At 40.2% G+C, this 12,522-nt stretch overlaps 1 protein-coding gene across 4 annotated transcripts in view; it reads right to left on the minus strand.

Annotated features, from left to right (window-relative positions):
- Positions 1 to 12,522, minus strand: part of gigyf2 (GRB10 interacting GYF protein 2) — a 168,296-nt gene that overhangs the window by 15,026 nt on the left and 140,748 nt on the right. For all 4 annotated transcript variants that reach the window (XM_078563647.1, XM_078563645.1, XM_078563646.1 and 1 more), the window contains 3 exons: positions 12,396 to 12,518; positions 10,549 to 10,728; positions 8,113 to 8,229 (listed from right to left, as the gene is read on the minus strand). In XM_078563647.1, the coding sequence (XP_078419773.1) occupies positions 8,113 to 8,229; positions 10,549 to 10,728; positions 12,396 to 12,518 (420 nt within the window). The remainder of the gene's footprint in view (positions 1 to 8,112; positions 8,230 to 10,548; positions 10,729 to 12,395; positions 12,519 to 12,522) is intronic.

A 12,522-nucleotide genomic window follows, 5' to 3' on the forward strand; every position in this document is an offset into this window, starting at 1 on the left:
TCTGCACTAATGATTTATTACAGTTCCACAATTTTTACCCCAGGGAGTATCAGTCACCTTTTTCAATATAATTGCTTTAAATGAGCTCTTGTTTTCTCATACAGGCTACAATGAATACGTGTCGATTTTTTGGGAAAATTTCTTTTCACTTCACTAGATTTGAGGTGATGCACATTGAAGGTGATTTGCACTAAAGGCAGCTTTAGGGAAAAAAGGTAATTGCAATTTAATTGACCACGCTTAGACTAGCCTGCTGTCACTTAACACTGGCGTCAAAACATTCAAATCTTAATGGTACTACTTCCCCATTTATTAAGAGATTAATACTAACTGGTTGAAATTGATCAACGAAAATATTACTGCACTCCAAATTATTATTTTGAATCTTCTATCAAAACAAAAAAGGCCTGAATGAGGAAGGAACCTAAGTTGTAATCATTTATTAGGGTTTCTCCTTGCTACTTTTAGCGCTCTAATTACATTAGGACCATGACATTTTTAAATATCAACATGTTTAAGCATTTGGGAGGCAAAATGTCATGTCCCTCCGTTCCACTGACCTCATTCTTCAAAACTAAGAATTAGACGCATTAATTTTCTAATGAAGTGTTATTAGTCTGAAATGTTAACTCTCCACAGATGCTGCCTGAAATGCCTTCCAACGTTTTCTGTTTTTATTTGAGTATTTCCAGAATTTTCTATTTTTATTTCAGGTTTCCAGCATCTGTGGTATTTTGCTTTTACAATAATTCATTTAGTTTGTTGTTAAAATAAGCCATTAGAACACTAGTCCTGCAGACATATTTGAGATATTCACTAGCAGACAACTGGTCATGCAATTGACATCGGATGGAAAAATATTTTTTCTCTTTAACCAGGCAACAGGTATTCAAATTGAACAGCCTATTCTGAATGTTCTGGGCTTAATTCAGCCTAACAGCAACACACTAACCACCAGGGATTGTAGTTATTATTGGGGCAAACAAGGCAACTGTCGCATTTCTCTCCAACCTCGTTTCATGGCCTCGCTGAGCTCATCTTGTCCACAGATCCAGCTCCTACACTCTAGATCCACATTTCTATTGAATGCTGACCACAATTATTTATTTTGCTGACCCCCCCACTGCTAGATAACATTGTAAACCATGCCCACACCTCAGGTACTGTCCATATCCCTTTTGAAACAACTATCATCCAATTACTCATTCCAACGCTAGAATAGGATTTGCTTTATCTGGGAATATTAGGGAAACGAAGGAGCTGGAAACAGGATTTTGTAATCCAGAAAGCCAGTGGTTTTGGAATAATTAATTGTGGACATTCTGTGAAGCGGGTCCCAGCATCAGAGTTGTAAGAGAGATGTCACAGAATCTTTGAAATGCGTTTCCAAATTGCAGTATTAATGGAAGCAAAGACTGGAGGAGCTGGGAAGGGGAGGAGAGAGAAAGAGAGGCAGCAAATAACCAGCAGCATATAGTCTAAGGTTGGGCATTTTTGCGAATAGAAGCACCACCTATCTTGGAGATGGAACAGGGAGATCTCACAAATAAATAAGCAACAGAGCCACCTATTTGGCAGGACTTGATCAGAAGCAAGCAAAATGAGTAGGTAAACATTTCAGGAGGGAGGGAATGTTACTTGATGTAAAATACACACATATATGAGAGTTTTAATATATGTAAAAACCTAAATTCCTGCAAGGGATTTAAAATAATCAAAAATACATTAACCAATTTTTAAATCCCAGTCTGAAAAGAAACTTAAGGGACTAAAAGCCAACAAATCTCCAGGGGCTGATAGTCTACATGCTCAGGTTCTAAAAGGTAGCTAGCTACAGAGGCAGTTAATTCAGTGGTAATGATTTTCCGAAAGGCATTCAAGAAGGTGCCAGATGAGAGATTACCATGCATTTAAGAGATTATGGAGTTGGGGGCAATATATCAGCATGGATGGAGAATTGTTTAGCAGACATCAAGCAGAGAGTAGGGATAAACCGGGCACTTTCAAGTTGGCAGGATGCAACCAGGATCTATGCTGAGGCGTCAACTATTTACAACCTATATTAATGACTTAGATGAGGAGACAGAGTAATGTGGATACTGGTAATGTGGTTTGCTAACGATACAAAGTGAGGTGGGAACATAAGCTGTGAGGGCGACACAAAAAGGCTGGAAAGAGATATAGACAGGTTTGTGAGTGGTCAAGAGGTGGCAGATGACTATAATTTCAGAAAGTGTCACTTTGATAGTGAAAATAGAAAAGCAGAATTTTTTTTTAAAGGTTTGAAACATGTTGATGTACAGAGTGACTTGGGTGTATTTGTACAAGGAACACAAAGTTAGTATGCAGGTACAGCGAGCAGTTGAGATGGCAAATGGCATGTGCTTTTTTACTTTCACAGGGTTTGGACCTTGTTGGCTAGGCCAACGTTTATTGCCCATCCCCAATTGCCCTTAAGGCGGTGGTGGAGTGCCACCTTCTTGAACTGCTGTAGTCCATATGTGTAGGTACACCCACAATGCTGTTAGGAAGGAAGTTCCAGGATTTTGACCCAGCAACAGCGAAGGAATGGCAATATAGTTCCAAGTCAGGATGGTACATGGCTTGGTGGGGGAGCTTGCAGGTAGTGGTGTTCCCATGCAGCTCTACCTTGTCCTTCTAGGTGGTAGGGGTCATGGGTTTGGAAGGTGCTGTCGAGGGAGCCTTGGTGAGTTAGAACATAAGAAATAGTAACAGGAGTAGACCATTCAGCACCCTTGAGCCTGCTCCGCCATTCAATAAGATCATGGCTGATGATCTTGTGTTTCAATTTCCACATTTCCATCTAACCCCGATAAACTTTGATTCCCTTGCCTAACAAGAATCTATCCAACTCTGCCTTAAAAATATTCAATGACCTTCTGAGGCAGAGAAGTCTCACCACCCTCAAAAAATTTCTCCTCATCTCTGTCCTAAAAGGACAGCCCCTAATTTTAAAAGTGTCCCCTAGTTCTGGACTCATCCAGAAGAGGAAACATCCTTTCAACGTCCACCTTGTCCAGGTCGTTCAGGATCTTCTATGCTTCAGTCAAGTCACCCCTTGTGTTTCTAAACTCCAGTGGAAACAAGCCCAGTCTGTCCAACCTTTCCTCATAAGACAACCCACTCATTCCAGGTATCAATCTAATAAACCTCCTTTGAACCGCCTCCAATGCATTGACGTCCTTCCTTAAATAAGGAGATCAAAACTGCACACAGTATTCGAGGTGCGGTCTCACCAATGCCCTGTAAAACTGAAACATAACATCCTTGCTTTTATGTTCAATCCCTCTTGTAAAAAAGGATAGCGTAAAGGATAGCATTCCATTGGCCTTCTTAATTACTTGCTGTATCTGTATACTATATTTTTGTGACTCATGTACTAAAACACCTAGATCCCTCTGCACCTCAAAATTACGCAGCCGTTCTCCATTTAAGTAATACTCTGCCTTTTTGTTTTTCCTGCCAAAGCGAACAACTTCACACTTTCTCACATTAAACTCCATTTGCCAGATCTTTGCCCACTCACTCAACCTATCTATATCCATCTGCAACCTCTTCATGTCCTTGTCACAACATACTTTCCTACCTTTGTGTCATCTGCAAATTTAGCTACCGTGTCTTCGCTCCCCTCATCTAAATCATTAACGTAAATCGTAAAAAGTTGAGGCCCCAGTACAGACCCCTGTGGGACTCCACTCGTTACATCGGGCCAATCAGGAAAAGACCCATTTATGCATCCTCTCTGCTTTCTGCCAGCCAATCTTCTATCCATGCTAATTAGTTACCTACTACACCATGCGCTTTTATTTTCCGTAATAATCTTTGTTGTGGCACCTTATCAAATGCCTTCTGAAAATCCAAGTACAGTGCGTCTACAGACTCCCCTTTATCCACTGCGCATGTTACTCCTTCAAAAAATTCTAATGAATTGGTTAAACATTATTCTCCTTTTGCAAAACCATGTTGACTCTTCCTGATTGCCTTGAGCTCTTCTAAGTGCCCAGCTACAACCTTCTTAATAATCGATTCTAATAACTTCCCCAGGACAGCTAACTGTCCTATAGTTTCCTGTTTGCTGCCTCCCTCCCTTCTTGAATAGAGGGGTTATATTTGCTACTTTCCAGTCTGTTGGAACCTTTCCAGAATCTAACTAATTTTGGAAAATTAACACCAGCGCATCGAATACCTCATTAGCTACCTCTTTTCAGACCCTAGGATGTAGTCCATCGGCACCTGGAGATTTGCCAGCCAGCAGCTCCATCAATTTGTTCAGTACCGTTTCTCTAGTGATTTCAATTTCACCAAGTTCCTTTCTCCCACTCTCCTCCTGATTTGCAGCTATTACTGGAATGTTTTGTACCCTCCATAGTGAGCACAGAAGCAAAATATTTGTTCATTTCTTCCACCATTTCCTTATTATCTATTATTAACTCCCACTGTCACTCTCTAGAGGACCAACACACACTTTACTTACTCTTTTCCATTTTAAATACCATTTTAAATACTCAGTTTTTACATTTCTAGCTAGCTTCCTCTCATACTCTAATTTCTTGTTCCTGATTAACCTCAGTCATTCTCTGCCGTTCTTTATATTCTGTCCAATCATCTGTCCTGCCACTCATCTTTGTGAGTTGTATGCTTTTTCCTAACATTTGATGCTTTCCTTAACATCTTAAGTTAACCACGGATAGTGGGTCCTCCCCTTTTAATTTTTCTTTATAGTAGGAACGTACTTATTCTGAATACTCTGAATTATCCCCTTAAACGTCTGCCACTGCTTTTCTATTGGTCTATCCTCTAGCCTATTTTCACAGTTCACTTCAGCTAGCCCAGCTTTCATCCCCGCATAGTTGCCCTTATTTAAGTTTAAGATACAAGTCTTAGACCCGATCTTCTCCTTTTCAAACTGGATGTAAAATTCAATCATATTAATGATATAGATGAAGGAACTGAGGGCATCCTGGCTAAGTTTGCAGATGATACAAAGATTGGTGAAGGGACATGTAGTATTGAGGAGGCGGGGAGGCTGCAGAAGGATTTGGACAGGTTAGGAGAATGGGCAAAGAAGTGGCAGATGGAATACAACGTGGGGAAGTGTGAGGTCATGCACTTTGGTAGGAAGAATAGAGGCATGGACTATTTTCTAAATGGGGAGAGAATTCAGAAATCTGGAGTGCAAAGGGACTTGGGAGTCCTAGTCCAGGATTCTCTTAAGGTTAACTTGCAGGTTGAGTCGGTAGTTAGGAAGGCAAATGCAATGTTGGGCATTTATTTCGAGAGAACTAGAATATAAAAGCAGGGATGTGTTGCTGAGGCTTTATAAGGCTCTGGTCAGACCACATTTAGAATATTGAGAGTAATTTTGGGCCCTGTATCTCAGGAAGGATGTGCTGGCCCTGGAGAGGGTCCAGAGGAGGTTCACAAGAATGATCCCAGGAATGAAAGGCTTAACATATGAGGAATGTTTGAGGACTCTGGGTCTTTACTCGATGGAGTTTAGAAGGATGAGGAGGGATCTGATTGAAACTTACAGAACAATGAAAGGCCTGGACAGAGTGGACGTGGGGAAGATGTTTCCATTAGTAGGAGACTAGGACCCGAGGGCACAGCCTCAGAGTAAAGGAAGACCTTTTAGAACAGAGATGAGGAGAAACTTCTTTAGCCAGAGAGTGGTGAATCTATGGAATTCATTGCCACAGAAGGCTGTGGAGGCCAGGTCATTGAGTGTATTTAAGACTGAGATAGATAGGTTCTTGATTAGTAAGGAGAACAAAGGTTACGGGGAGAAGGCAGGAGAATGGGGTTGAGAAACCTATCAGCCATGATTGAATGGCGGAGAAGACTCGATGGGCCGATTGGCCTAATTTCTGCTCCTATGTCTTATGGTCTTATATTGTGGTAGCTGCTACCTAGGGGTGCCTTTACACTGAGGTCATTAATTAATCCTGTCACGTTACACAATACAAAGTCTAGTACAACCTGCTCTATGGCTGGTTCCAGAACACGCTGTTCTAAGAAACTCTCTCAAAAGCATTCTAAGAACTCCTCATCCAGGTTACTACTACCAATCTGATTTTGCCAGTCTGTGTGTAGATTAAAATCACCCATGATTATTGCCGTCCCTTTATCACAAGCTTGAATACTTTGTCCTACACTGTGGCTACTGTTATAAGGCCTGTAAACCACTCCCACTAATTACTTTTTTCCCCTACTGATCCTCATCTCCACCCAAACCGATTCTACATCCTGATCTCCTGAACCAAGGTCATCTCTAACTATTGCACCCAATGCCCTCTTTGATTAACAGTGCTACCCCTCCACCTAGTTTCCTATTCTTCTTGAACGTCATGTACCCTTCAATATTAAGGGCCCAATCTTTGACGTCCTGAAGACACGTCTCCGTAATTGCTATCAGATCATATTTATTTACTTCAATGTGAGCCATCAATTCGTTTACTTTGTTATGAATGCAACTTGCAGTCAGATAGAGCGCCATCAGTTTTGTCTTTTTGTTACCTTTGTAACATCTAGTCTTGACTGTTGATGTATTCTTAGGTTTTTTTTCTCTCTCTCCCTTCCTGCCATTCTCTGGCGTTCATTTCTCATATTACTATTTTGCTCTCCTCTCTTGACTCTACACCTTGAATTGCTACCTCTACCCAAACTTGATCCCTCACCCCTCTTGTTTAGTTTAAAGCTCTCTCTACTTCCCTAGCTATACAATTTGTGAGATACTCATCTCAGCATGCTGCAGTGCATCTTGTATATAGTACGTATTGCTACTGCTGTGTGTCGGTGGTGGGAGAGTGAATGTTGAAGATGGTAGATGGGGTGCCGATCAAGCCAGCTACTTTGTACTGGATGGTGTCAAGCTTGAGTGTTGTTGGAGCTGCACTCATCAGGCAAGCACTACATCACATTCCTGACTTGTGCCTAGCAGATGGTGGGCAAGCTTTGGGGAGTCAGGGAGCAAATTTCACTCCGCAGTATCCCCAGTCTCTGACGTACTCTTGTAGCCTCAATATTTATATGGCTGGTCTCGTTCAGTTTCTGGTCAGTGGTAACTCCCAGGATGTTGATAGTGGGAGGTTCAGTGATTGAATTTAAATGTGGCCTTCATTGCAAGGGGGTTGGGGCACAAGAATAAGGAAGTCCTGCAAAACTGGACTGGGCTTTGATGAGAATACACCTGGAGTGCTATGGGTAGTCATAGTCACCATTTTTAAGAAAGGATATACTTGCATTGGAGGCAGTGCAATGAAAGTTCACTAGACAGGTTCCTATGCTGAGAGGGTTGTCCTATGATAGCCGAATACATTGAGCCTATACTCTCAAGTTGAAAAAAAATGAGGGGTGATCCTACTGAAAAATACAGAATTCTGAAAGGGCTTGACAGGGTAGGCAACAAGAAATTGCTTTCCTGGCTGAGGAAATCTAGAACACGCAGGGGGCACAGCCTCACGATAGAGGGTCAATCATTTAGGACAAAGACAAGGAGAAATTTTGACACTCAAAAGGCAGTGAATATTTTGAATAATCCACCCCAGAAGGCTGTGGATGCTTCATTGTCCAGTATACTTATAGTTGAGATATACAGAGCTTTGGTGTTTCAGGGAATCAATGGGCACGAGGAGCAAACATAAGGTATAGTAGAGGCAGATGACCAGCCATGGTCATACTGAATGGTGGAGGAGACACAAGTAGCCATATGGTTTACTCTTGCTTCTATTTTCTAAGCTCTTATCTTTACAATCAGTGTAAAGAGCATAAAAATTGCAAAATCCTTTAAGGATGCTGCTGCGATAGTACTGTGATGAGAAATCTTTGCAGAATGTGGCCCTTGATTTCCATGTCAGCTTTTCCCAGGACAATCCAACAGTGAAACAGCTTTTCTTACACATTTTACCCCTCTGCTCTATACTCTACCAGAAACCCTCGATTTCTGTTTCTCGTAGAGTATTTGCTGTTCAAAATCCCTTAGTTATGTAATATTGCTATTATTAAATATCACTACGGTCATTTGGTAGAACAGACTACATGTTAGGGTAGCAGGACACTTTCTCCCCCTGCAATTGCTTCCACAAAATCTACCTGATTCCTTTCTGATCCTATTCTCTTAGTTGATGGTTCCTCTCTTTTCATTGCTGTGGTGTTCTTGAATGATGACTCCTCATGACTGCCAGACAGATTAAGCTTCACTGCTGCTGACTTATAATTTTGGGAGTGAGGGGAGAGGGAAGATATAAAAGAGAAAGCCATGTAATCAGCAAGTCATAGAAGGCAATACTTTATTTTAAACAATTAAGCTTAAGAGTCTTGATTCACATTGAATACTACAAACTGCGTGAAAACAATTGGACAGAATATCAGTAATGGTCTTAATCTCCTGCTGTGATTTCAGCAGAAACTATGGAAGAACAGCATTAGCAGTCACAAGCACATTTTTCACCCAAGTTACACCATGCAATCAAAGAACCCCACCACATCCCCACCCCATCCCTCCTGAAATTCTAGTCAAATTATTTCAAATGAATATAATCATCTTATTGCACTTAACAGGAACCTTAGGATGAATTGAAAGCATATTTTGTTTTCCCCAATTGTGTTGGGGATGGGAAAGAGGGATTGGTCAAAATCATTTCACTTTTCAGAAATAAACACATAACATTAATTCATTTCTCGCAAAGTTGAGTTAAATTAGAAACAATGGTACAGGTTTTTCCACAAGTCAAAGACCATTAATCTTCCAATACTTCGTTGTAGCAGTTTTACTGGTAGCAGTTGCAACTCCAATAAAACAAAAGATCACTTGACTGTTAAAGACATTAAACTTAATAAGGAATGTTTAGATTAGACACTAAAGGCTATCTTTCAGAAACATGTCAGGAGCTTGTTAAGAAACTATGGATTTCAATTTTCTGTTGTCACAAGTTCTCTCCTCATCACAAAATTTAGCAGTGAAATAAACATTTGACTAGCTTTCAAAATAGATGGTTTGATGATAATAGCACCTAAGATAGCAGAGTGATAGGAGTGCAAAAGCACTTAAGCAACAAACTTCAAAGATTTAGTGGGTGCATGAATGGTGCAGAATAATCATATAGATTTTTACAGCCCAGAAATTGATCATCTGGCTCTCTGGAGGATATATCCAGCTAGGCCCATTTCTTGTCTTTTTAAAATTTTTCTTATCCAAAAATCACACTATTTATCTTCAAAAACGATTGATTTGGGTTAGAATACTTTTTCTGGTAGAGTATTTGCTGTTCAAAAACACTGTTATTTAAACTATTTTAATTATTGACTTCCAATAATTACTATTACTTGGGTAAATTATGGAGCAAGAGATAGCTTAACAGTGGGAAAAGAACTAATGTAAGTAGCCATTGGTGTTCCATAGTTTAGGAGCATCGTACAATGCATGTACAAAATTGAATGTCTAAAAGCGACCATACGTTCCACTGCTCACAAGTTAGTGACAGTCTACATTCTGAAGTATGGGGAGGAGAACAATGTTTTATCTCAAAGGGGAAATCTTAGCACTCAAATTATAAATCACTAAATTATTTATTTTACAGTTGGTGACCCAATGGCAACGATCTACTAAAGTCACATGCTGTGCTATGGAGCAGCAAGATATAGATTTGCTTCTGCCATCCTGAGTATCAACTGTGTCACAGTTAAGCTTGAGACAGGCATTTCCCAATGGTGAGGAACAAAGAGTCATCAGAAGGCAGGAGAATTCTAGTTTATTTTTTGTAATGGCTCAACACATTTTCCAGCTATCAGTCCCCGATAGTCAAACTAATGTCGTGACAAACGCACTTTAAATGCCCTATTGTACATTTTTGTAGAGCTACACAGTAATTTCCAAAAATAAAATCACAAAGAAAAAAAATCCAAACACAGGTTCTGTGCAATTAAAACAAGTTTTATCTAAATTGATACTATGGGCGGAATTTTATGGCCCCATCGCTGCAGGGTGGGGCTGTAAAATGCAACGAGCCATTCAAAAGTCCATTGACTTTGGCGGGACCGAAAAATCCTGCCAGCATAAAATTCCGCCCTAAGTTATAAAAATGCGATTTGTAGCTAATAACTCAAGGTTTAACTTTTATTTATTCTAGTTCAAAAAATGTTTATGAAATTAGCCGTGGAGATCTTTACTGCTTTGTCGGTTCAGCAATACAAGGAATGGTGTCAGTGAATACTGTTAAAAACAAAGTGATTGCGTTTTAAGTAAGATAGAAATATTGTATACAATATGGTTGAAAGCTTGGACATTTTTCATTTCCAGTGATGAAAGCAGGCCAATTCGATGAGAACTCAATTTTTTCAAGCATCTACATATTGCTTTTGAAATATTTGACCCTTCTAACCATTGGTTATGATTTAGCCAAGACGAAAATCTGAAACTTATGACTTAATCTAACTAGATATTCAGCTAAAGTTTGAAAAAAGGCTAGCTTTGAACGACTAGCATTCAAAAAATGTTCTACACACCAATTAGGTCTTTAGCATACTTACTGCTCTATTCTGTGTCTTGTTCTCCTGTTGTTTCTGCATTTGCCTGAATTCTTCTTGCTGGATCTCCAGAAGTGATTTGGTAGTGACCGAAGCTTTGGGAATATTGCCCCACCCTGTCAGTTTCTGCTGCTGGTTTTGTTGTTGCAAGACTTTCATCAACTCCTGCTGCTGCCGTCGTTGCTAGTTGAAAGAAAAATACATGCCTAAAAATTGGTTAAAACCATTTACAGGGTTAGAAAAACCTGACTCGGCCTCAACTGGAGTGTTGTGTCCTGTTCTGGGCGCCACACTTTGTGAACTATGTGAAGGCATGAGAGTGTGCACAAAAGAGTCGCGAGAATAGTGGCAGGGATGAGGAACTTCAGTTACATAGAAAAATCAGATAAATTGGGACTACTTTCCTCAGGGAAAGATTAGGTTGAGGGGAGATTTGATAGAGGTATTCAAAATCATACAAGGTCTGGACAGATTGAAGAAAAAATGCTTCCATTGGTGGAAGGGTCGAGAACAAGAGGGCACAGATTTAGGGTAATTGGAAAAAGAAACAATGGCGACATGACGAGAAACTTTTTCACACAGCGAATGGTTAGGACCTGGAATGCACTACCTGAAAGTGTGGTGGAAGCAGGTTCAATCAAGGCATTCAAGGAGGAATTGGGTTATCTGAAAAGGAGGAATGCGCAGGGCTAGGAGGAGAAGGTGCGGGGGAAATTGGCACTAGGTAAATTACTCCTGCAGACAGCCAGTGCAGACAAGACAGGTCGAATTGCTGCCTTCTGTGCTGTAAAAATTCTGTGATTTTGTGAAATATAAACAAACACAAATGTGTGTTCACCTGGAAGGAGATAGGAATGTTGCTAAATTAATTATCTTTCCACTGGATATCCTATGTTTGCATCAAGCACTTCTAAAACAATTGCACAGTAGAATCATGTAAAGTTACCTCCAGAGTACGCTACCTCATATTTTAATTTTGAACAAATGATAACTAGTGCAGTTAATTCACATAGTCCAAAAGTGACTGTTTCTGTTCTTATCCTACTCCCACTGAAGGCCTTAAGCATGAATTTGTGTTCAGTTCACAGGTAACTGGGTGTTGAACATGTTAAAATTTACAGAGTGGAGAATAACAGGTTAGTCAGGAGAGCAAAGGAGAAATTAAAAGTTGACAAAAGCATGGATAAAGCCTTTGTTTCCAGTGGGCGCAAGGTAAGAACAGGCGCAGTGGGGGTAAGGTAGGAACATAAGCAGGCAGTGTTATGGAGGTGGAGGCAAATGGTCTTGGTGATGAATAAGATGTTGAATTGGAAGATCAACAACATGCTGAATAGGATGCCAAAGTTTCACATGGCCGAATTTAGTTTGAAAAGGCAGCTGATTGATGGAAGAGAGGCCTTCCTCTCTTGATCATTGAGTGGGGATGAAATCTGTGACAATGGAGCAGAATTTATGGTGGGGGCCAAAAAAGATGGCTTTTGTCTTCCTAATGCTCAGTTGAAGGAAATTCTCTCTCATCAGGTGTTAAAAAGGCAGTCTGACAGCACAGAGATAACCACGGGATCAAAGGAAGCAACAGATAAAGTTGCTCAGTGGATATTTTTTTTTAAAATTGCCAGGCATAGAAATAAAAATATTCTTTGCAACTTTTGAGGGCGGGAAAGAGATGTGTTTGATGTATGTCTTATCAATGGTGCTCCATTGGAAACTTTTACAGTCAGAACAATGCTCTAAAGCAGTTGATGAATCATAGAACACAGGAAAGTAAGTCTTGAATCCGATAAAATCTATTAGTGATTTAACGATTTAGATCAAAGTTTCAACATGCACCTTTAAATATATTGCATTACCTCTTCCCGTAGCTGCCGCTCTCTTTCCTCCTCCAATTTCTGTATTTCAGCTAGTGATAGTGTACCTTGGGTTTGTGGTGAAACTGAAGATGACTGCTGGCCCCATGTTGAAGAAGAGGGAAGCTGA

The sequence above is a fragment of the Cetorhinus maximus genome, chromosome 19 (assembly GCF_964194155.1).
Source record: "Cetorhinus maximus chromosome 19, sCetMax3.hap1.1, whole genome shotgun sequence".
In the NCBI taxonomy this organism is placed as follows: Eukaryota; Metazoa; Chordata; class Chondrichthyes; order Lamniformes; family Cetorhinidae; genus Cetorhinus; species Cetorhinus maximus.